This window comes from Mustela nigripes, chromosome 17, assembly GCF_022355385.1.
Source record: "Mustela nigripes isolate SB6536 chromosome 17, MUSNIG.SB6536, whole genome shotgun sequence".
NCBI classification, from domain to species: Eukaryota; Metazoa; Chordata; class Mammalia; order Carnivora; family Mustelidae; genus Mustela; species Mustela nigripes.
The window spans coordinates 58565768-58589103 of NC_081573.1; the positions used below are offsets into that span (position 1 = coordinate 58565768).

The window sequence follows — 23336 nt, forward strand, 5'->3', positions numbered from 1 at the left end:
GGCCGGGGGCATGAGCCGCCCCGCGGCCCCGCCGCGCCCCCGCCGCCCGCCGCCGCCCGCCAGGGGCTAGAGGCGGCCGCCGGGAGGGCGCGCGGCGTCGGAGACATGTCCAGGAGGAAACAGAGCAACCCCCGGCAGATAAAGCGTGAGTCAAACTTTGCCCGCCCGCCCCGACCCCCGGCGGCCCCCGCCGGCGCGCCCCCGCACGGCCGGCCCGCTGCGCTCGCGGGGCCCGCGACCTTCACCCCGCACCGCGCCCCCCGCGCTGTGCGCCAAGCGCGCGGTAATCTAATCTCCGCCGGCCGGCCGGGCCCCCGCGTCTCGGCTCGGGCACCCGGGGTCCGGCCGGGAGGGGTGTCCGCGCGGGGGGCCGGGAGCGGGGCGGCTGGGGGCGCGGCCCCCTCGCGTCCTGCCCCTCCCCCGCATCCCCGAGATGGTGCGGCGATAAGGCGGCCCCGATCTGGGCTCCGATAAAGTTTAAAATATTCCATTCTGCAAGTCCCATCCTGATAAGATCGCTCTGTCGGGACGGGCTGAAATTGTGATCTTATCTGCCGCGCGGTTGACTCTCCCAGGCTTTGTATCTAGAGGGAGAAACAGAGAGACCTGGGAGGGAGAGGGGGCACCCGGGCCGCGTGGAAACGCTCGACCAAGCGGCGGGGACCGGCCCGCGCCCACCGGCTCTCCTGCCCGCCCAAGAGCCGCGTGGCTGGGGGGTGGGGGCGGGGGCGGCCACGGCAGTCGGTGCGCTCGGCTCCAGCCGCTCGGACTCCCGCGTCCTGTCGCCGGGGTCCCAAACTCCAGCCTTCCCGGCCTGAGGACAGCCTCCTGGAGGTCCGACCTTACTCTCTGTCCCGGCCAAGGCCGCACGTGTAGCCTCAGCCGGGCAACACCCACCCCCTCAAGCGAGGAGCTACTCCAAGTCAGGGAAGGGGGGCTTCCGGGGACTCGGCCCCAGGTCACGGTCGCCTCTGCGCGTGTCCCAAGTTTGTCGCCTATTCCGGCCCGCGAGCCCCTCCCCAGGGGCCCGCGCGGCCGCTGAGTTCATACTGCCAATGCCCAGTGATAAAGCGCCGCGCACTCCGGGCCGCTGGACTGCGCGGGGAGCGAGAGCGCGCGCGCACAGGAAGCGCCGCTCCCCACCCCACGCCAGTAACTTCGCGCCTCTCGCCGGGGGCCGGAGTACGGGGGTTCCTCCCGGGGTCGCACCTCCCAGGCAGGATGGGAAGTGACGAGGGGAAGCCTCCAGCCCTCTGCCCAGCCCCAGGCACCCGGGCTGCCCACACGACCACTTCCCCAGGATCCCATGTGCGCGCGCCAGGGGGAAGTGTCTACCCCCCAGGTCCTAGACAGGGGGAAAGCAAGCATGAATCTGGGTTCCCGTAACCCACTCCCTCAGTGCGCAAGCGGGACCTGTTTTCCGAAAGTCTCCTTCTATCAAGTCAACTTAAGTATTAAAACCACCCACAGGTCCCGATCTGCGCTCATTCTCTGGTTTCTTTTTCCCCTCCTCCCCTGTGCGCCTCTGTTCGGTCTGTTCTCGTGTGTGCGTGTGTGTATGTGTTTCAGCGTGATGAGAAACACAGATAGCGCGGGCAGGGAGATCTCAGGCTGGGAACCGATCAACAGCGCCGATAAGGCCTCGAGCAGGGCGAGCGCCCGGGCCCACAGGGTCGGCCGAGCGGTGCGCCTTGGGGACAGGAACCGCATCAGGCACGCAGAAGACCCCCGCTGCTGGCCCTCTGCGCGGCCAGGATCCGGGCAGGGGTGGGGGCGCGGCAGGCGGCACCGGGCACCCTCCCTGCGGCACCCCCGGGCGCCTCCTCCCTCTGGCAGATCTTGGCGCGTTAAGATGCGAGCGCTGATTGTCACCAAGCGGCGGCGCCCGCCCGCCCTCCCTCTGCCCGCGGCGGTGCGTGCGGCCCTCGCAGCTGTGCGCCCGCCGCGCTAGCCTCACCTGCGACCAGGCCGCGGGTGTGGAGGGAAGGGGGCCGGGCGCTTGGGGCCACCGCCCCCTGCGCCCTCACCAGAGCCGGGGCGCAGCTGCCCGCGCCTCTGTGCGCCTTTTGTTCCGCGCGGAGATAGATGTGCCGGGCTGATAAGGCGCGCCACCGATGGCGGAGGCGATAGGCGCTTCCATTTATTAACTTCAAACGTGGGAGCGGGGGAGGGCGAGGCAGGAGCGCGGCCTTGGCCGGCCAGATGGCTGAAACGATAGGCTGGGCCGAGCTGGCTGGGAGCGCGGGGGAGAGCCCAGCTCGGGACCCCCGGCCCGCGGAGCCTTCCTCCCGCCCGGGTCGATTTGAGCTCCGATAAGCGCAGGGCCGGTCGGCCGGATGGCGATCGCCAAGAGCGATAAGAGGCCTTATCTATGGCCACCAGGCCCGGCCGGGTTCGAGGCAACAACAGCGTGGGGGAGTCGTGGCTGGAGGAGTGGGGGCCTCGGACCCGGGCCAGGGCGGGGGCAGGGGGAGCGGGCGTCTGCGACGGGTCGTGTTGTCGAGTTTTCTTCCCAAACATGCTTAATTGCCAAGAAGTTGATCCTCCCTGCGGGTGGTACAGTCCGTCAGAATGAAAGGAAAGTGACTCCGCGCTGGCCCCGGGCTGCGGGGGGGGGGGGGGGCGGTCACCCGCGAGTCCTACGAGATGGTGTGAGATAGCCCTAGGTGGGGTTTGTCACCTCCAGCACCAGAGCTGTTTTCCCCCTTGAAAGGTGCTGGGGTTGGTGTGCGTTCCTGGCAGGTTCTCAGTGTAGCCTCCTTGGAGTTTTTTTGAAAAAAAAAAAAAAAATCAAGGTGGATTCTGTTTCCCAGGCTAAGTTTGGGGCGGGGGCTAGTGTGCTGACGGTCTTCGCAGCTGGTCTCCCAGGTCAGGATGGAAGACCTGCCTTGACTCACTCAGCAGAATCTTTATTGAGCACTTGCTGTATGCATGCCCTGGGTCCCAGCCATGTCTTAAGTGGGGGTCATAGGTGGAAGTCCAGTCCGAGATACGTCCCAGAAGGGGGTACCTCCAGCCAGGTCAGCAGTAGGCCCCCGAGGCGGGACCTTGGACTATGGGCAGGCTCAGTTTCCAGCTCTGAGAAGTGGGATGGTGATTCCTGGCTGTCGGCAGGGGTGTGAAGGGCTCAGAGACCAGGGACGCCAGGGAAGGGGTGCCACGGTGACGAGGTGAGGCGGGTGGGGCCAGGCCTCAATTTCCCCCTTCTGAAAAATGCTGGCAGGTCCGACTGGTGTTGTCAAGGGGACCTCTTGGCAGGGGGAGGCCCCTTGGGGACCATGAGTTAGATACCCAGTAGAAACCCAGGCCAGCTGGGTGGGGGGCTTCCAGCAGAAGCTGGGGACCTGCCCCTCCCATCCCCCTCCATCAGCCACTGCCTCTCCTGGGAGGGTGGTGCTCCCACGTTCTCCGAGTTTGATTAAGCAAAGTATTGGTGGCCGCAGGATGACTAATTCACTCCGTCCTGCAGGCAAGTGCCGGGCTGCTGGAGAAAGTGCGGGCTGCTGGAGAAAGTGCGGGTAGGTGCTGGAGAGCCGGGTGAGGCCCGGGGTGGGGGTGGGGGGAGGAAGAGGTGGTCTCTCCTCGAGTATTCGGGAATGTAAGAGGGATTGTCTGCACAAGGCTGTGCACAGTCTCTTCCCAAGTACGGGAGGCATGTGGGGGTCGGCCTGGCCCCACGGGGCCCCCTCACTGGGATGGCAGAGGGGTGAAGAGAGAGGGGACCTGGCCACCTGGCTTGTCCTGATGCAGAACAAGGGGCATTTCACTTGCCTTCCACAGCCTCAGTTTCCCCTCTGTGAAAGACAGGCGTGATGGTGCCTGCCGTCCCGGGGTCAGCAGGGCCGTAAGTCCTGTCCTCCGCTGGCCCTGGGAACACGGGGACTGATTTATGGTGAGCCCAGGGGACAAAGGACCGGAGGCCAGAAGGGCCTTGCCCATGGGTCCCCAGCCCTGAACCTGGACTTGAACGCTCCAGGTGGACCCTGGAGCCCCCCGTCACCCCGAGGTTGGGTTCTGCCCTGGCTCTAGACGCTCTTGGTTTTCCTGCACACCCAGGCCTCAGGCAAGATGAACCGCTCTTTCCTACTCAAGACAGTAAGACGTTAACTGTAGCTAACACTTGAGGTTACATGTTAACTTCACAGAGGTCTTATTCTTACCGCCTTTCCGTCTGGGGAAACCGAGCTTAAGTTTCTCCCCCAAAGAAGCGGCAGAGCCAGAGCTGGAATGCAGGCGGCCCTCCCGGAGCTCTGGACCAGTGCGCCTGTGAGCATCACCTTGTCAGACAAGCATTCCTCTTGTCTGTCCGCCCCCAGGCGGATCCGGCTTCACTCTCTGCGTCTGTGAAATGGGCCTCTGGGAGCGGAGCTGCTCTGGGTCCTTCTCTAGCCCAGCCCTGGCCGAATCTCCCAGGGCCTCCTTACCGAGACGCTGCTGCGCAGGGGTGCTCCCTGGGGAGACTAGCCGGCCCTGCCGGAGGGCCTGAGCCCTGTCCGAGCCCGGCCTGCCCAGCCAGCCCCTCCCTGCGGGTCGCTGGGAGCCCAGCGTGGCACCAGCCCCGCCAGGGATTTAAATGGGTCAGTTGGGGAAGAAAGGAGGAGGGAATGTGATGCCATTAATTGTGCCCCTTATCTTCTGTTTCTATGCCAACCAGACGCTCCTGGGGCTTGACGGGCTCGTGAATAATATCCCAGCCGGTCTATCTGCCATCGACGGGCCTCCTCCTGGAGGCAGCTGTTGCCCGCTGATTGGTATCGCCAAGCGCAGGGGCCTGGGCCTGCGCCTGCACTCAGGCCTCTGCCCACCCAGCCAGTATACCCCTGGAGCTGCCCCAGGGTCCCTGTTCCCATTTCACAGGAGGAGAAACTGAGGCCACAGCCATGTGTTTACTCTCTGGACCTTGTCTGCTGCTCCCCGTTTGGCAGGAGTAGCCTGGGGTGCACGGGCTTCCAGAAGTGGGCCCAGTAACCCCTGCAGACGGAGCTGACCTCCACATGGACCTCCTGGCCCGCTGTGCTCTAGCTGAGAGGGGAGGATTTCTCTCTGGCATGTTTCAGTCCTAGCCCCAGGGCCTTTGCACAGGCAGCCCAGATCTCTGCTACCTGGGAGTGGATCTGTCCTGTCCCCACATAGTGGGCTTTCCAGAACTCTGTCACATAAACGACCTAATGAATACACAGTGTGAAATGGTTGTAGGACTATGGGCAAGGCCCTCCCGAGTGGGCCTCGGTTGACCCATCTGCAAAATAGGGGTGATGACATTGCCGGTCCCTGAGCACAGCGCTGAGAATCCCAGGGAAATTCACATCGTCTGAGACAATGCCACTCCTGCCTCCCCTCCTTCCTGGCTGAGTGACCTCAGCGAGTGTCTTTCGCTCCCAGTGCCAGTTTTCTCCCCTGCAGAATGGGTATAACACGGTGCCTTCTCCTGTGGCTGTGCCCAGGGCCCAAGTAGGACTGGGGGATGCTGGGGGTGCCTAATGAGAATTTGGAGCACAGCCAGCACCCCAGCTCAGGACGGGAGCCTGGGCTGTTTGCTGCTCAATGACATTTTGCTCCCACGCACCCTGGACGGAGGACAGAGACCCTATCTCCTGGGACCCGGGGGCTTGTATCCCCACCCTGTCCCTACACAGGGCGCAGAGGCTCTGTGCTCCGGGCCTGGGCTGCCCTCATCTCCAGAGTGGGAGGTCACCGCACAGGAGCCATTGCTTGGCCTTGGGTCCTGACCTCACTGTGACCCTGAGGACAAATGACTTCTTGGATCTCAGTTCCCACTTTTGAAGCAAGAGCCTAATAGCACCACCTCCTTCCTGGGGTCGTTATGCGAGTCGTGTGAGATCGCCAGTGCCAGCTGTGAAGTATGGTCCCAAGGTCACGTCCTTGGTGGATGCTGCCGCCTTGGTCGTTGCTTGCTGCTCTACTGAGATTTTGCCGGGAGCCTAGAGGACTGGACACTTCATGCAGCAGAGTCCTGTCTCTGGCTTCCCTGCTCCTGCCCTCGGGTGTCACTTTCTGCGGGGATGGGACGTGTGGGCGGGGTGTCCTGATGTGCCACACCCGGGCTGGGCCGACCCCACACCCTCTCAGTCCTGCTCCTGCCCAAGGGTCTTACCTGCCATTATGACTGGCAGCATCATGGGTTCACCCATCTTACAGGTGAGAACACTGAGGCCCTGGGGGACTGGGATGCGCTGGAGGCTGCAGGATGGAAGCTGGATCTGTGGACCCCGGTGGTGGGCAGAGCTTCTCTGGGGTGCACTGGCTTGCCGCTCAGGCCACCTGTCCCAGGACCTCTCTAGCCCACTCTGCCCCTCGTCCTTCTCCCTCTCCCAAGGACCCGTGTTTGGGGGAAGGCAGTGTCCCCGCTGGGTCAGGAATGTGGCAGCTGACCTTGGGCCTGAGCTGGGTGAGGGCGATAAGCCAGCCCCTCCCCTCCACCTCCCGCTCCTCGCGTCTGCCTCCCCTAGACCAGAGACTGTGCACTCCCAGAGCCCGGCTTTCCCCGGCTGTAGAAGAGGAGACAGGGTGCTGGGGTTCCACTTCCAGGAGCCCGAGCATGGGCAGAGCTCAGACCAGCCCTGGTGCTCCTGGATCCTTCTGTCCAGGCGCTGCAGTGGAGACAGAGACCCAGACAGCCAGCCGCTGCTAGCTCCCATCTGCTAAGTGCTTTGCAGGCATCCCTCCTGTGGTTCTCCTGGACGCCTGCTAAGGTTGGGGTTTTCAACCCATTGTCCACACAGAGAAGTGGAGGACCAGAGGGTAGGTGGTTACACCAGGGTCACCCAGCACATGAGCAGTATAGAAACAGGTTTGAGGAGGGGCTCTACAGAAGGCTGGGGGTCTGTGTCCTGGGCCTCCCAGAAATCGTAGGCAGGCTGCTTCCCGGGAAGGAGGAGATGGCCACCGTGTGGGCTCTGATCATGGGTGCCTCCAGGAGCTTCCCTGTGGGCGGCTGCAGCCAAGGACAGGCCAGAATCCTGGGGTCCAGGATAAGACTGCAGAGACAAAGGAGTTGCCCTGGCTTCCCGAGGCTCAGTCTTCGCCTTCGCAAGACGGGATGTTATATAAGGACGCCAGGCTGGGCCCTGAGGGCGCCTAGACCTCCGGCAAGTCCCCAAGCCTCAGTTTCCCCCATGAAGTGGAGCATTGATTCCGACAGCTCGGGGCGGGGAGGCTAGGACCTGGTGTAGGAGGTGGCTGGGTTCAGAGCTGCGGAGCCAGTGGGGTTGTGTGACAATTCGAGTGGAGAGCACAGAGGGTTGTCTGTCTTCTCAGTCCCCCGGGCCTGCTTCCCACCAGTTCTTCTTGGTGTCCGTCTCAAGCCCGCCAGCTTTCCCGGTCTACCCTGGGTGCCTGCACCTGTCACAGGGCTCCTGCCTCAGTGTCCCTTTTCTCCATCAAGCCTCCACCCTCTGCAAGTCAGACCCAGAGAGCAGGAGCGGAAGAGGGCTTAGGGCCTGGTGGTCATGGCTCCATCCTGCAGCGGGCCCTCTGCTGGGGACAGGGCCTCGCGGGCAGTGGTGGGGCTGTCCTGGGCTCTCTCAGTGCCTGGGGAGGGCTTGGCGGCTGCCCAGGCATCAGGCGCTGGGACGACCGAGACCCAAGAGAAGGCCTCGGCTCAGAGCCTCAGGCAGCTGCAGGACTTCACGTGGCCTCCCCCACAGTGCAGACCCAGCTTGTCTGGGCCCCCGTGCACCGCCCCCCTCGTCCTGCCGTGAAGCTGGGTTTGCCGGGCCTAGGTCCCCTGAGCACTTACTGAGCCCCCTTCTCATGCCTTTCCTCCAGCCCCCGCTGAGGGGCGCTGAGCGGCTAACCCCGTGCACAGAGGGAACGGAGTCGGAGTCTCCGTGGGTTTTCAGGTGGAGGCCCCCCCGGAGCTGCCGCCCGAGCTCCCCGCCCCGGGGAGGCGAGAGGATGGCTGCAGCAGTGGTTCCCCGGAGAAGGGCTCTCCTGGCTTTCCGCTGGCCCCGCAGCACTCGTGCTCGAGTCCAGGAAACTGAGGCCTTCCTGCGGTTCCGGGCAGTGTCCAGCTGTGGTCTGCAGGCTGTTTCTCACTGACCGTATGACCTTGGGCGAGTCCCTTCCCTGCTCTGTGCCCAGGTGGCTGCTGCCCTGCCCTCAAGCTGCAGGAGAGGAACCAGAGCCCCGGTCAACCCCGTCTATACCCGGGGCAGTTCCTAGGGCCCTTGGAGTCAGATGGGGAGCTCCGTGCAGGGGCCGGGCCACAGGGGAGACTCTTGCCCCACAGCTCAGATGCCCCTCTGAGCACTCAGTCCTCGCAGGGTGGGAATGCGTGGACTTGGGGTCTCTTCTTTTGAATGAACAGAAGCGTTCCACTTATGGCCTGTTGGGGTGTCCCATGCAGGAGGGCTGAGGGCAGTGGGAGGCCCTTTCACATTTGAGGGGTGCAGTGAGTGTACCCCAGGTGGCCAAGGGGCCACGAAGCCAAGCCTCAGGTCAGGACCTGCAGGGGAGAGAGGCCACAAGGGTGTCTTCACCCTGCTGGCTTTGTCACTGAGGTTTCTGGCTCCTGGGGCTTAGAGCCTGGAAAAGGCCCCAAAAAGGGGCCACCTGGCAGGAGGGCATGCTGTTCCCATCATCTCCCGCCACCACGCTCTGTCCCTTCATGGGCCTGGCACAGCTCAGGAAGACCCGGGACCCCTGGGACCCTGAGCTAGTTTCCTGCCTCAGTTTCCCCTCCTGTGCTTCATGCCCATGCCCGGCCCTGCCCAAACCAGACATTTTTCCCAGAGTACAGAGAGACTCCCGACAGTCACCGTGGTGGCCTTCTGGTCAGGGGGGCACCCAGGCCCTCAGGGGCCCCAGCCAGGCCAGCTTTCCCCCCTCCCTCCTGGCTTTGCCCGCCGGACTCCAGCCCTCCCGGAACTGTCTGCCGGCCGGGCCTCTGGCAGGCGCAGGTTTCAGCTCCTGTGATAACTCGGAAAGTTGAACTGGCCCCATTACCGCGCTGAGATGGTTGGCGAGATACGGCCTTGATAATGGGGGAGATACGGCGTCTCCGTGGCCAATAGCCCAGCCTCTCCGCCCATTAACATTCCCTACCAGCGATCCGTTCCCGCCGCCTATCTCCTCCGTTTCCACTCCTCCCGCAGATAAGAATGGAAATTCTGACTTCATAGCTCACTGATTAAAGTGTCTGGATTTCTTGATAATACACAGATAAATTATGTTTTTGAAAAAGAAGGTAGGGAGGAGGGGGGGCTGGGGAGGGCCCTGGGGGGAGCCCTTGGCCGTCCCCGCCAGCCTCTCCTGGCCCCCCGGGCCAGCCGTGAACCTCAGCCCGTCCGACCTGCCCCTCACAGGCCTCTGTACCGCCGCAGTATCCCGGGGCCCGGCCGGGGAGGGGAGGGCTTGGGCGTCCACTCAGAACAGCAGCAGCGGGAGGAGGAGCCACGTTGGAAGGGAGGGGTCCCCTGGCCTGAGGGGTGAACCTCATGGGGACACGGCGTGGGGGACAAGGATTCAAGGTGCCCCACTACAGCTGGGAGTCTGCCCCGGCCGCCCGGGCTCTAACTCCAGGTGTGTGTGCACCTCAGTTCCGTCCTCTGTCCACTGGGCCCCAGGGCAGGGTCTGTGCTGTCCCCGGGGAACCCGGACCCGTACCTGGTCACACAGTGCGTGCCCAGCGGATGCAGGGACTGCACAGAGCTCCGATGGGGAGGGGCTTCCGCCCCCCCCCCCCGGCCTTCCCTGGCCCGCCGGCCCCCCTGCCACTTGTGACAGTCGGCGCCCCGATTGGGACGACGGTGCCATCTCTGCGTCTGTCTGGATAAAGCCGCCTCCTTCAGCTGATCCGAGATCCTGCGGTGATGGCGGTGCGATTAGCAGCGATTAGGGCCCAGCGTGTGGCTAATCCCCCTGCTGAGGGACAGGCGCGGCAGCCACGTGGAGGCCAGGCACCCGCAGCTGTGCCAGAGGGGACACCGAGGCCTGGGGGGGCGCGCCCCCCCCCCCCCGTGTGTGCCTGGGGCTCCCCCCAGGTGTGGCCTTGCACGTCATTGTTCCCCTTCCCTGTAGTTCTTTTTTAAGTGACTCTCAAGACACGACATTTCTCTGTGATCCCAGAGGCAAGAGGCCTGAGTGGACAGTCAGCAGTGTTTCCGACGTGATCTAGGATGCCACGGTCCCAGCAGTCCTCATGGTGGCCGTCGTCAGCTGGTAGCTCGGTTCACTGAGCGCCTTCTGTATGCCAGGCCTGGGCTTGACTTGTGATACCTTGTCGAGTCCCAGCAGCCCTGGAAAGGCGCCACCTCTGATCTCATTTCTTCTCAGAAGAGGACTCGAGGGGCAGAGAGGTTGAGCATCTCACCCAAGGTCACACAGCACAGAAGGAAGCAAGGTCTGGGTCTCCATCATAGCCGGAGGTTCTGGCGGTGGTCGTAGCCGTAGCCCCCTCCCCTAAGGCGTCTGCTCCCTCCACTTAGGGAGAAAGGCCCAGGCACAGAGCGTGAGGGAGCGCTTGGGACCATGCAGACCTGTCTGAAGTCAGGAGATGATGGGGTACCCCACTCCTGCTTATCTTGGGGGTCATTTCATCTGCCCCCAGAAAATAGGTTCCTTTGGTGATAAAATTGGTTTCTTTCTGTCTTTTGGGTTTTGTTTTGTTTTGTTTTGTTTCATTATTCTAAAGGAAGTCAGCTATTTCCAGTAAAATGTGTGCATACGTGGGGGAGGAAGACAAGCATAATCTGGGGTGACCAAGGTTCAAATTCTGCCCCTTGGGTGGGTAGCCTGGGCAAGTGACTTAGTGTCCCTGGATGCCAGTTTCCTCATCTGGCATAATCATAATTCTGGCCAGCTATGTGTAGTGGGGCCCTGTCCTCCAGGGGCGTGTGCAGGGGTTGGGGTCTGCAGGGCTGGGGCTGCCTCCCCACGCCCTCCCTGTCTGCTGCACACCACCTGTGAATCCCGCCAGCATTCTTCCTGCACTGACTTTGGCAAATAGCTCCAAGGTGCAAAGGTGTGAGCCCCCGCCCCCATTACACAGTGCTGTGGAGGGTTCTAGAATATTTATCCTGCGGCCTCGGCAGTGTGGCTTCCAGAGGGTCTACGGGGTCTCGCCTGCCCCCTCCTGCTGTGGCTCACAGGCACAGCCTTGTTGCAAGACTCAAGTTTCTGCATCTATAAAATGGGCTGAAGATGCTGAGGCCAGCCCCAGAGACCTAGGGCAGCAATGTCTCCCTGTCCTGCCCAGCTATGCCCACAGGGCCTCACAGGCCTTCTGGAGAGCGGGACTCCATGCGCAGGCTCCAGGCCACTAGCCTCTGGGCCTCCCTGCCCTCCTCATTGCCCCTTGGGGCCCTTCTGTGGAGCCACAGGGTAGAGGTGCAGCTGCGTTCCCCCTGTTGTGTGCACTGCCCTTGGGAACCCCACGCTTCTGGTGGGGAGCTTGGGGGCCTGGGCTCAGGGCGTGGGACACAGCAGGAGGGATCTGAGACAGGGTGGCCTCCACCCCTCGGTTCCCTGGCTTGGGGGCCGGGGGTGGGCTGTGCTCCCCGCTCCTCCCCCCCCACCGAAAAGAACAGGGAACTCTGATAAAAGGCGCTAGTCCCGCGGGGTGGCGGAGCCTCTATCGCCCTATCTATCTGCCTGCTCGCTCCGGCCGGTGTGCGGCTTCCCTTATCTCACCCCTCCAAAATGCCAGGAACAAAAGCCTGTGCACACTCACACTCACCCCCGAGAGCCCACCGCCCCGCAGTTCATGGGGAACGGGATGCCACTGGGGGGGGGGGGGGTGTCCGCTTAAAATCATCATCGTCTGCATCATTGTTTTGCGAAGGAAACCAAAAAATAACCCTCCCTGGGGAGACGCGGCTCTAAATAATCTGACCCCCAAGAGGCCCTCCCTGCAGGGAAGGAACCTGGCCTTGGGATGAGGGGCGAGGTCCCAGCTGTGCTGCTGCCGTCCTGGTTATGTGACCTTGGGTCAGTGCCTTTCCCCCTCTGAGTCACTCCTAACGGGCGGGAGTGGGGGGGTGCGGGGGAGTCCGAGGATTTAACGGAGCTTTAGAGGAAAAGGAAGAGCATGCACTATAACCAAAGCCCTCCCCATGTGGCAGGTGGCCATTTTGTGTCCCCACTTGAGCCTGGGGCAGGTTATCCAGAGGTTGGCAGCCCCAGAATCTGCTCGCTCAGAGGCCAGCGCCCGGCCCCCTCCAGCGCCCCTAGCCCGGCCCCCCCAGAGCCCAGCGCACCCCCACCCCCCACCCCGCAGCGCCGGGCGCGCGCCCCAGCCTGGCCCCCCAGAGCCCAGCCCAGCCCCCCACAACTTCTCCCCAGGCCCCGCCCCGCGTCCCGGGAACGGAGGTCCTAATCTTCACGCCTGCCGCCAATGGAAACGGACATGCAAATGAGCAGGAGTGAGGCCTGGGGATTGGCTGAGCTCCATGTGTGAGGCGGGGCCTCTAATGGGGGGCGGGGCTCTGGAGCAGCCCTTAGTTTATGGAATGGGGGACACTGCTTTGCGTGGACCTTGACCCCGTAATGGAAATTCCCCCCAGCTCTGGATGGGCCAGCCTTTCTGGGACCTTGCTTCTGGGGCCATCCGTTTGCCCAGGTGCATGGAGATGGACAGTTTGGCCTCTGTATGACCTCTTTCTGATCCTCAGACCCAGACCCCCACAGCCTGAATTAGGGGGCCAGGACTTGGGTGTTCCCGAGGTCAGCCCCGCCAGTTCTGACTCCCAGATGGGAACATTGAGTTCAAAAATGGGGTGGGGCAGCTCAAGGCCGGCCAGCTCCCCCTCCCTGTGTCTGGGGCACCTCCAGACTCTGCACGCTTTCCCCCGTTTCTGCCCCCCCCCCCCCCCCGTGAGTTTTATCCAGGATCTCACACTGCTAGGCTCACTGTACCCCCAGGCTGGGATGGGGCCATGGTATCATTTTAATGAGTGAGAGTCCCGACCCGTTGTCCAAGCCTCCTTTCCTGTTAGTAAAATGGGGCAGTCCGGTCTGTCTGCCTCTCAGGGCACTTTCTGTGTACTCTGATGGGCACCATCTGCTCCTGGGCCTCAGTTTCCCCATCCACACAATGAGGGCTCAAACAGGAGTTTCTCAGGGGGTTTCTTAGTCTATCTGTGGCTAGGCTATGTTCTAGAAACTTGGGGTCTTTCAGATGTTCCGTTTTCAAAAACTTACATAACAGGAGACCGTGTCTGCATGAAGTACTCAAGAAGCTTTGGGGGATTCTCATTGTGTTCAAAGTCGCTCTGCACCCCATGGATTGTCTTGGCAGAGAGATGGGGGCCCGGCTAGGCCCAGCTGGCCCAGAGCCTGGCCAGGGGCTCCCCCAGTTCCACAGCACCTGCAGGACTCCATGACCCAAAAACCAGTCACAGGCGTGGGCGTTTTGTAAAAATGCGTAAGTGGAAAATAGCAGAGGGGCAAGGAGGGGCCAGGTTCGAGCTGAGATCTAAGGGGAGGAAATAGGAGGGGGCTGTCGGACCAGAACCAGACGGACATCTTCACACCCTCTTAAAACAGGGTGACAGTGCCTCCCAGGCCATGGAGTGAGAGGCATTCAGTGCTCAAGAGGGAAAGGACAACTCCTAGGCCCTGTCCCTGGGGAGGGGTCTGGCAGTGCTGGCCTCAGAGTATGTCCCCAAGGGGCCTTCATTCTAGAGCAGCTCTGTCTCCCCAGGACAGCTCAGGGCATACAGTAGGTGCTTAGTAAATACTTCCTCAACTGATTTCAAAATCTCCCCACCCTGGCCTCTGTCCCAGGAAAGCACAGCAAACCCAAGGGAAAAAGGAAACTGGAAGGAAAGTCAGTGCCTCCAGGGAGCACTGTCATAGCCAGAGGGGTAGAGCCCAGGGAGCTGGGGTCATTACCAGCAGGCGGGGAGGACCCGTTCCCTGCAGCAGGGGTGAGGCTCACTTCCTTGGAGGCTGGGTGCCTGGAACAGGGACAGCAGTCTGACTTCTGGGCGTCCTTATGTGTTCAGGCTTCCAAACTTGGCTGAGTCCCTGGTGTGCCTGGTCCTCGTTCAGGATCCCTGTGACCCTCACGGGGACTCCGTCCCTGCCCCCATAATGCCCCAGGCTGCTGGGGAACAGAGAGGGAACAACAGAAATGAACCCTAAGGACAGAGGGGCCCCCTGGAGCTGGGACACTAGGGTTGTGGAAGGTGAGGTGGCCGGCGTTCAGCAGAGACGGATGGTGGTGTCAGGGGCCGGGTGGTGTCAGTGTTGGCAGAGGGAGCCGCAGAGGCAAAAGCTCTGAGCAGGCAATGAGCCACCACAGGGTTGGGAGGGGGCATGACAGCCCCCACCAGGTGCCGACCAGCTGGGTCAGGTCTCAGCTCAAATGCCAGCGCTGCCCCCAGGACAGGCACTGCCTTCCTCTGTGCCCTCAGCAGCCATGTCACTGGCAGGCCCAGGATGTGGGGTAGGACACAGGAACTGCCAGGCTCCTCCCCTCCCTCCTCCTCCTCATGGACCAGACTTTTCCTCTCCACGTACTTTATCCTGGCAGGTGGCTTTGAGAACTCCAGATGCTAGCAGGGCCCTTGACCCGCCAGCAGCCAGAAGGTTTGGTTCCAAAGCTGTAATGTCCAGGCCCCGAGATAACCATCATCGCCGTGGCTCTCATTCACCCTAAAGGGGTCAAGACCACAGGCTCTGGAGCTGCACAGCATGGCTGCAGACCCCTTGGGCCAGTCACCAAGATCCCCAAGCCTCAGCCCCCACCTGAAAGATCCAGGAGGCCAAGCGCTAACTGGCAGCCAGAGGTTTGCCTAGGACCGAGCAGTCATGGGATGGGTCAGTGCCCGTGGCCTCCCTCCCAGCCTCGACGCAGCCCCTAGCATCCCCCAGCCCACCAAAGTGGTGGGGAAGGCACGTCACTGTGGAGGGCTGTGCACATGGCTAGGACATGCGTCTCTGATTCCCCTAGGGCAGGAACAGGCACTTACGGAGTGCATGACACCGGGCTGCAGACCTGCCCCCCACTATGATGAAAGATCCCAAAAGAAACTGTCCCCCTTGAGCACCCATTCCCCATGCCATCCCGTCTTGCCTTCTTTCCTTGGCCCCTGGCTGCCTCTGCTCTCTCTAGAAACTTGAGGCTGACTTTCGGGTCCAGGAAACAGGCACGGGGGCCGCCTGGCAGGGTTTGGGCCCAGGAGGGTCCCCCTCCAGTTTCCGTGACCCTATGGCTCTCTCTGGCCCTGGTGGGGACAGTGGGTTCACGGGGCCAGGAGGTGTGGCTCAGCCCTGCAGTCTCTGGCTCCCCGCGGCACCCTCCACCCCTCTCTGTGCAGAGGGAGCCCGTTAGAGTTGCTGCGGGGAACCTGGGTCCGCCCAGCAGGGAAAAAGACTAGCCCAGAGGCCCCAGCTCCTTCCTCCCCGCATGGCATCCGCCAGGGGCTGGGGACACAGCCCGAGTACTGGTCTGCCCGGCCTGGGCGTGCCCCCTGCTTCTGACCCAGAGAGCAGCAGGGCAGCCTGGCCCGGAGGAGGGGCCGCGGCGCCCCGGCAGGAATGCGGTCCCCAACCGCGGGCCAGGAGGGCCCAGAGCCCGCGCCTCGGGGCAGCGGGCGTGCAGCGGGCCCGGCGGTGAGGCGGGGGTCTGCGGCCCAGCGCGCCGCGCCCACGCCAACCCCCGACGGCAGGGAGGGTCCCGACACCCCCGGCCCCGGCCCCGGCCCCTTCCGGGAAGCAGTGCGCTGCATCCCGCGGAGGCGCGGCCCGGTCCCCGCGGCCATCCGTCAGCCCTTATCGGCGCATCGGCAGAATCAGTGCGCGGCCCGCGGCGCCTTTCGGCGGGCGCGACTTCCCTGTCCCCGCCCCGCGCCGCGCCCGCCTCCTGCCCGGGCGGGCCGCGGTCTCTGCCCGGCCACGTGGTGCGCGCCCCGCCCAGGGGAGTCCGCGCTCGGCGCTGGCCGCGGCAATCTCGGGTAATCTATCAGCGGCTATCGGGCCCATCGGAGGGCCGGGAGCGGCCGGCCCGGGGATGGCGCCAAGCCCTCGCGGAGATAAAGCCTCCGAGTTCGGCGGTGATGAATGCTGAGGCGGTGCAGGCCGCGGATAGGATGTGGACTTGGCAGCCCGCGGCTCCGGCTGAAACCAATCTCTCCCTCTCGGCCGGCCGGGCTTTCCCAGGCCCGCTCCCCTTCCCTGCCTCGCCTGGCCCGGCCCCTGCCCCTGGGGACCGGGCGGGGGTCTGGCCCACTGGCCCTGGACCCGGCCCTGCAGGGAGAAGCGCCAGGCCGGAGACAGGGGAGGGTCCTGAGGGAGGCCAAGGAGGTGGCACCCGGCTGGGGGGGCGGGCTGCGTGTCCCACAGCCCAGAGCCCATCTTGCTTCCCGCTGTCGGAGAATGAAACCCTGTGCAACGAGAGCCCCATGCCTGTCCACACCCACCCCTCGCTGCCCCGAACGCGGCCACGGCGGGGCCTCCGCCCTGGCCGTTCCCTCTGCCTGGGCCATCTTGCGGTCACCGTGTAAGCAGCATCTCCTGTGGCGAGAAGCCCCCCAGGCACGTCCTCCCCACCGTTCCGCACCCCGCACCCCAGTCCTTGCACGTCGTGGTGTGGGGGGAGGCTCCCTGCTGCCCGGGCCCTCCGGCACCCCTGGCGCGTGGTCACCGATCCCATGAGCACCTGCTGGGTGTCAGACGCCGTCCCAGGCACAGCCAGGGAGCCCGCTAACCCAGCGAACACCCTGTGGGCATGTGGGCAGCCTTGGGGTCAGCAGAGCCAGGCAGGGGTGGGAGCTCAGGCCAGGACGGCCCCTCCCAGAGCGAGATGGCTGCTCAGTGGCCCCAGTAAGGTTTGGCTTCCACGCTGGGAGAGATGGGGAGCCGGGAGGCAGAGGAGTAGAGGGCAGGTGAGGCCGTGGGGGGGGAGTGTGAGTCAGGAGACGGGTGTGTCGTCAGAGTCCGTGCTGAAGCCCCAGAGGAAGGAGCTGGGGAAGCTGACTGGCCGGGTGTGGGAAGGGTGAGGCTTGGAGAGGGGGTGGCCGCAGGTGAGAGGAGCCTGGGGCCCCACAAGGCCGTCTTCGCCCGCTCTCGGTTACTGCCGCGGCCCCAACGCGACATGGGGACACAGGGACGCAGTTGTTGGCCCTTCCCACTTCACCTGCCTGCCGTCTGCCACCGAGGGGAAGGGTTTATGTTGTCCGGGGGCATGGGACGGTGAGTTCTGGTCATCATTGCCAGCCCGCCCGAGGGGCTGTGGGGAGGAGCCCTGGGAGGCACCATCAGGGGCCACGGGGGCCGGGGGGCCACTCCTGTACAGAGCCCCGGACCCTGAGCGGCTCCCGGGAAGGTCGAGGGTGGGGGCAGGTGAAGGTCTGCCCTGGGACGGCCCACACCGCTCCGGGCCCCACCGGTCTTGCAGTAATGCTGCTTGGAAAGCTGGACCACCGTTAAAGGATGACTCTTCCTGTGTAGGAATCGCGTCTCAGTGAAATACTTCCAGCGTGTTCAGAGCTGAAGTAGGTCATACGACACTCATTCATTAGACGTGGTCTGTGCCCCCGAGAGTGTGGGGCCCTGCTTGGCACCGTCGTCGGCACCGCCATGTTCTTTCTTGACGCGGGGGGCACCTTCTTGCCCTCGGCCAGCCCAGAGTGTGTCTGGGCAGCGGCCGGTCACCCTCCTGCAGCCCGGCTTACCTTGGACAGCACCCTGCCACCCGCGCCACCCCCACCACCTGCGCAAGCATGGTCTGACTGCTTGCTGGCCTCCCGAGGCCACGGGTGTTGGGGTCTGGCTCGCAGACGGACAGCAGAGCAGGTGAACCGACAGTCCGTTATACACAGCCCTAATGGGGACTCCCTGAGGCGGCGGTGCAGGGGCAACCCTGAGAGGCAGAGCCTCTAGGACCCAGATGTCTGCGAGAGGCGTAGTGAGGTTCCCGCCGCGGGGGCATGCGAGTCCCTGGCCGCCCAGCTCCCCTGCCGCCGGCAGCCCACTCAGCCAGTCAGGGGGCAGAGCCAGTCTGGGAGGGCACGGGGGGCAAAGGTTCAGATACCGCTGTCCCCACTGGGCCAGGGTGCCCGCACAAGTAAGCCAAGATTATCTCACCAACATCCTCTTGTGGTTCGCCCCGGGCTGTCAGCGGGGACTGACCAGGGTTGAAGAAGCCACTGGTGGGGCCACAGCAGAGGCCTATGGGCCCCTCCCAGCCCGAGCCCCTCGAGGCCCCTGGGGCAGCTGGGCAGCTTCCCTCCCCGCCCGAGCCAGGGAGCAGAGCACCTGCAGATGCGCAGAAGCCCCTCGAAGGCCGGTCTGTGTGGGAAGAGCCTGCTGAGGTCCGAGGGCTGAGGAGGCCTTCAGCAGGCAGGAGGGGCAGCCTGGGGAAGGCGCCGCGGCTGGTGGGGGTGGGCAGTCGTGGGCCTCTTCAGGCCATGGTGGGCTACGGACCAGGGGTGCGGTGGACCCCCCCAGGAGAGCCAGGCTCCGCGCAGTGTGTGCACCGGGCCTCCCCAGAGCTCCATCTCCCTCCTGTGGGTGCCTGCATCCCTCCTGGGGAGCCCCCACCCCTCTGAGGCTGTAAGCTCCTGGGAGGCAGTGGGCCAGGACCCTGCCTCTGTTCTAAATGTTTGAGAAGCTGTGTTAAGTTTTCCATTAAATGGACTCCTCCCCCCACGCCTTTGTAGCTTCTACTGAGGTCTAGAACCTGCCCCCCGCCCCCCACTGCCCCGTGCCCACCTGTCACCCTCCACGCCCACCCATCGGCGGCATGAGCCCAGCCACATGTCTGGGGCTGCTGTGCATTGGGCCCTGGGGCTCTGGGGTGTGGGGACACCCTGGCCCTTCAGCAGTGCCACCCCCTCCACTCCTCCTGGGCCTGCCCGACCCCCAGCCCTGCTCAGCACCCCCTTCTTCCATCTTGCTTCTCTCCATCCACCTCAGCCTGGGAATCAGCTCAGCTGCTCGTCAGGACCTGAGTCCTGGGCCCCAAGGGTCTTGGGGGTGCAGCCAGTGGGCCAGGGTGGGGCCAGAGCAGCCAGCTGCCCTGGCGTCCTGTGCCTCAGTGTCCTTGTCTGGCAAACACCTGCTGGGTTAGAGACTCTCGTCCCCAGGAGTCCCACTCGCCAGGGCTCAGGGAAGCACTCCCCAGAGGTCACACTGCCTGCTGCCAACACCCCTGTCTGCCTGGGGGACCTGGGCCCCTGGGATGCTGGCCATGGTCCCCAGTCACCCAGAGTTCCCCTAGCGAGGCCCCCTCGTGGGGAGCAGGGCTGTCCCCACCGTGGCCTGAGCTGCCCCGCGGTTCCCCTGGTGGGAAAGTCGGAATCTGTTGCAATTTTCCCTCTGTTATCAGGGCCTTATCTGGCCACTGTGTGCCGCCCAGAGGCCAGGGTCTCTCTCCTGGCAGCGCCGCACCCCCACCCGCCCCGGGCCCAGTGCCGCCAGCCTGCCCGCCAGCCGCCCAGGGCCAGCGAGACAGGAAGCCAAGGCCTTCTGCCTGCACTGTCCCCGGCCAGGCCTCAACCTGGTCCGCCACCCTGCCCCCCTCAGAAGCCAGGTGTGCCGCCCCCTGGAGAGCTGAGACAATCACAACAGTTGTAATAATAACCTGTCTGTGCTCAGTACCTTGCTGAACCCTGACCCCGGCCCTGCTTTCCACAAGGAAACCAGGCTCCGGGAGGTGTGGCCGGCACAGCCTGCACGGCACAGCCTGCCTCCTGCCTGGAAGGCTTCTGCCTGGCCTCAGCTGCAGGCCATCCCCTGTCCCCGTCCAGATCACCAGCAGTGTCGCCTCCTCTAGGAGCCCTTCCCTGACTGACACGTGCACCTCTCCTTCTAGCAGTGTGTTTCTGGGTTTTTCACTCTGCTTTCTTGTGGGGTGTGTCCTGGTTGCTCTGGGGTTCCGGAGCCTGGGGCAGAGTCTGGCCCTCTGTGCACCCAGGAAAGGCTGGACAAGTTAATGAACGCGGGGCCTAGGAGGGGGGCCGGAGAGAGCAGGGTGGGGGGGAGGATGAGCCCCAGGATGAGGACACCCCAGCAGAAGGGCAGGGCCCGTGGCCCGTCACTGGCCACCCCACCCCCAGGGCAGGGGGCCTGCCTTCAAAATCCAACCCAGACGCAGGAGGGGCCTCTGTCTTCTCTGTAAAGGGGGCAGAAGGGCCTTACCAGAGAGGCGTAAAGGACCCACATCACGGGCGGGCACAGGGAGAGACTCACACTGGGGTCAGGCCCTGAGCTGGGCGGGGGCTCGAGGGGACTCGGCCCCGGTTCTTTCACATAACGTGTTCAGTGGTTTCGGGTGTGGGCGCAGTCCCCTTCCCTTAATACGGGCACAGTCTTTGGGACCAGCAGGAGGCCCGGGGCCTCGGGACTCCCCATCCAGTGCTCAGAGACACCCTCACCAACTCTGCCCGACCAGTCTGCCTCGGGGGCAGAGTCTGGGGAGATTTTGTCCCCTCTGCAGAGACCAGCTCCCCGTCCCCACCCGCTGCCTGGCCATCAGAGCCAGGAGGGGCCCTTCGTCCTGTGGCTCGGGAACTCGGAAGGGAGCGGGAGGATCCCGCCACACAGAGCCTGTCTCCGTAATTCAGTCTTAAAGCATGAAGAACGGGAGTTGATGAAATTCTGCTATCAGCGCCCAGCCAATATGCAAACTATCTCGCCCCCAATCAAATAGCTATTATGTTTTCATTTCCATTTCCACGTCCGGCTTAATGAGTAGGAGACGGATCGGTGCGGGGCGTCTGCTCGCCGTGATAACTGAGGGGCTCCGGGCAGCGAGGGCAGCGCTGCGACCGCCATCATCACCGCAGATGCCCCCAGACGGGGTCCAGCCGTGGGCATTGGCCTGTGCCACCGGCGTCCCCCCTCGACCCGGGGCGGGGGGGGCGGTGAAGGCAGGCACAGGGGCACCCAGGTGCAGAAGAGGGCTTCCCCTGAGCCAGCGTCTGCAAGGCTGGCACGTCTGGGGAGGGTCCTGCCCTGAACACCCCCACCACTGCTTCCTCTCGGGGGCTATGGGCAGGTCATTTCACTTTGCCAGGCCTCAGTTTACTCATCTGCTAAGTGGGTGTGAGTTCTGGGTGGTGCTGAGAGACTAGTAGGAAACCGGCCCATCCTGACCGGCTCCGGCTACCCAGCCCCCACCCCACCCCTCTGCGGTCCACACGGCCTTCCCCCACCACTCTGCACGCTGGGCCACCGAGCAGCGGCGGTTAAGGGAGAGCATTGTAAGATGCTGAGCACAGGGCTGGTGTCTGGCAACGACAGGGGCCGCGCCATCCCCACCCCCTCCCCCAGGCCCTGCTGTGCGTCGAGTGGGGACAGGTCATGACGGAGGGGCGTACTCACTACTCCCTTCACCCTGTGACGGAGGAGCACTTGTGGTTTCCAAGCACAGAAAGGTCGAGTAACCGGCCTGAGGTCATGCAGCACGGACATCTGCTGTGTACGGATTGGCCTGACTGAGCTCTTGGGGTCTTTGGCCACAGAGCGTCCCCCAGGGGCCCGGGGAGCTCATTCCCGGCACAGGGCTGCTGGAGATGCAGCAGGGTCACCCTGATGTGTGGCCAGCGGAGGAGCCCTCCTCCCCAAGCCCCCAGCAGAGTGGGACCCAGGTGCCCCGCCCAGGACTGCAGGTGCCCCAGGGGGCGGGATGGCCCATTCTCGGGGTGCCGAGGCAGGCACAATGCAGCCTTGGCTGTGACACAGCTGCTCAAGGGCTGGGAGCACTTTGCTGGTCGGCGGCTGTCTGTAGCACTATCAGCCCGGCTTTAATTGTGCTGGAACTGAATTAGCGGCATTAGAATCAACTGCGGCAGCCTGGCCGCCTCTTTCTTCACGCTCCTTGTCACGCCTTTGTGCGGCGCGGGGGCCTTTGTTCTCCCATAAACGGGCCTGCCGCAAGCTTGGGGCCTCCCTGGGTGGCTGAGGCCACCTGAGCAGGGCCCTGACAGTCAGAGCTGCGTTCCTGGGTCAGGCATGGGTGGGGAGGGCCGCATCAGCTCCGCCCCGAGAGCAGGTGGCTTCGTACCCGGTCACCAGAGCAGGCGACTGAGGCCCCAAGGTCCTGTGGCCGTTCAGCTACACAACATCCCCTTAGAGCTCTAATGAGCTGTGGGAGGCCCACGCATGTCTCAGGCTGACCCCAGAGGCCTTCGTGCTGCCCGGCGACGGGAGCCACGCTGTGGCCACAGGGACCGGCGGCACCTGCTCGGGACCAGCCCCACAGGCTGGGCAGCTCGAGGCCAGCCTCCCCAACAGCCTCTGGTTCCCTGCCCAGATGCATGCCCGGGGAGGTCACAGCAGCCGTCCCAGGGGCACAAGCTGGACCAGTCTGGGCTATGCCCGGTCCACGTCAGGCTCGCCTGTCCACGCAGGCACATCAACAAGCGAGCACGAGACTTGGCCTGGGACTGGTTCTGTGCGGTCTCAGCCTGGCCACAGGGGCATGAGCACCTGTCCGTCTCCTGTAATTACGGCTCCAGGGCATCCGGGGGAGGCCGGGGCTCAGGTCTGGAGCTGGAGTCCAGACGGCCCGTAAATACCTCTGCCTGGGGCTCTCTGTGGCTCCCCGGTGCCTCTGGGATGAGGGTCCACTCCTCGCCTGGCCTCTCTCCAGCCTCGAAGCGGAGCTCTGTCCGGTCCCGCGGCCCTCCATCCGGAGCCGTATTCCCAGCGGTCTGTCACCTCCGACCTCTGCTGGTGGCATCTCCCCTCCCTCACGGCTCTTAGAATCTGTTGTTTCCTGTTTGGGGCCCATCCGTGGTTCTTTGACTGTCTCCCCAGCAGGCCTGGAAGTCCCCCACAGAGTCCAGATGTCCCGGGCACCTCTGCCTTCTGGAGCGGTGTCCGCCCCAGATGTCTGCGGGAGGCAGGAAGGGCGTCCGCCCTGACGGGAACACTCTTTTTTCCTTACTAGAGCTGGCCGCCGTCTGCCAGTGACCAGGGGTTTGAGCTGAAAGGCAAACAGAAGACCAGCTTGCCCACCGCACTGCCCCATGGAGATTGCTAGACTGGGGAAGTCAGGCTGGAGCCTCGTGTCTCCATTGCTCCTTCTGTCATAGCCTCCCTGGACTGCAGCCATGAGCCCACTTCTGTGGCTCGCAGTGGACCCCGGCTTGGGCCACCAGGTTTCACCCCTCGGGGAGCACAGCAAAGAAGGGGAGTGAGGAAGGGCACCACGAAGACGACTAGGAGTTTGGGGACAAGCCGTTGAAACGGGGCAGATTTTGGTCTCTCTCTGTTTTCTGGGGAGAAGGCCCTGGCTTTCATCAGATCCCGTCAGGGTTCATGATGTACAAAAGGTCACAGAGGTATGAATCCTGGTCGGATCTCCGTCAGCTGCTGCTTGCTCGCCTCCAGGGATGGGGAGCTCAGCCCCTAAAAGCGGGCCC

The 23336-nt window shown here is 64.0% G+C and overlaps 1 protein-coding gene across 1 annotated transcript in view; it reads left to right on the forward strand.

The window, feature by feature from the left end:
• The first annotated feature begins 43 nt into the window (after window positions 1-43).
• Window positions 44-23336, forward strand: part of ZFPM1 (zinc finger protein, FOG family member 1) — a 64165-nt gene continuing 40872 nt past the window's right edge. Inside the window, 1 exon segment of the mRNA XM_059382838.1 lies at window positions 44-145. Coding sequence (XP_059238821.1) covers window positions 106-145 — 40 coding nt within the window. The 5' untranslated portion in view covers window positions 44-105.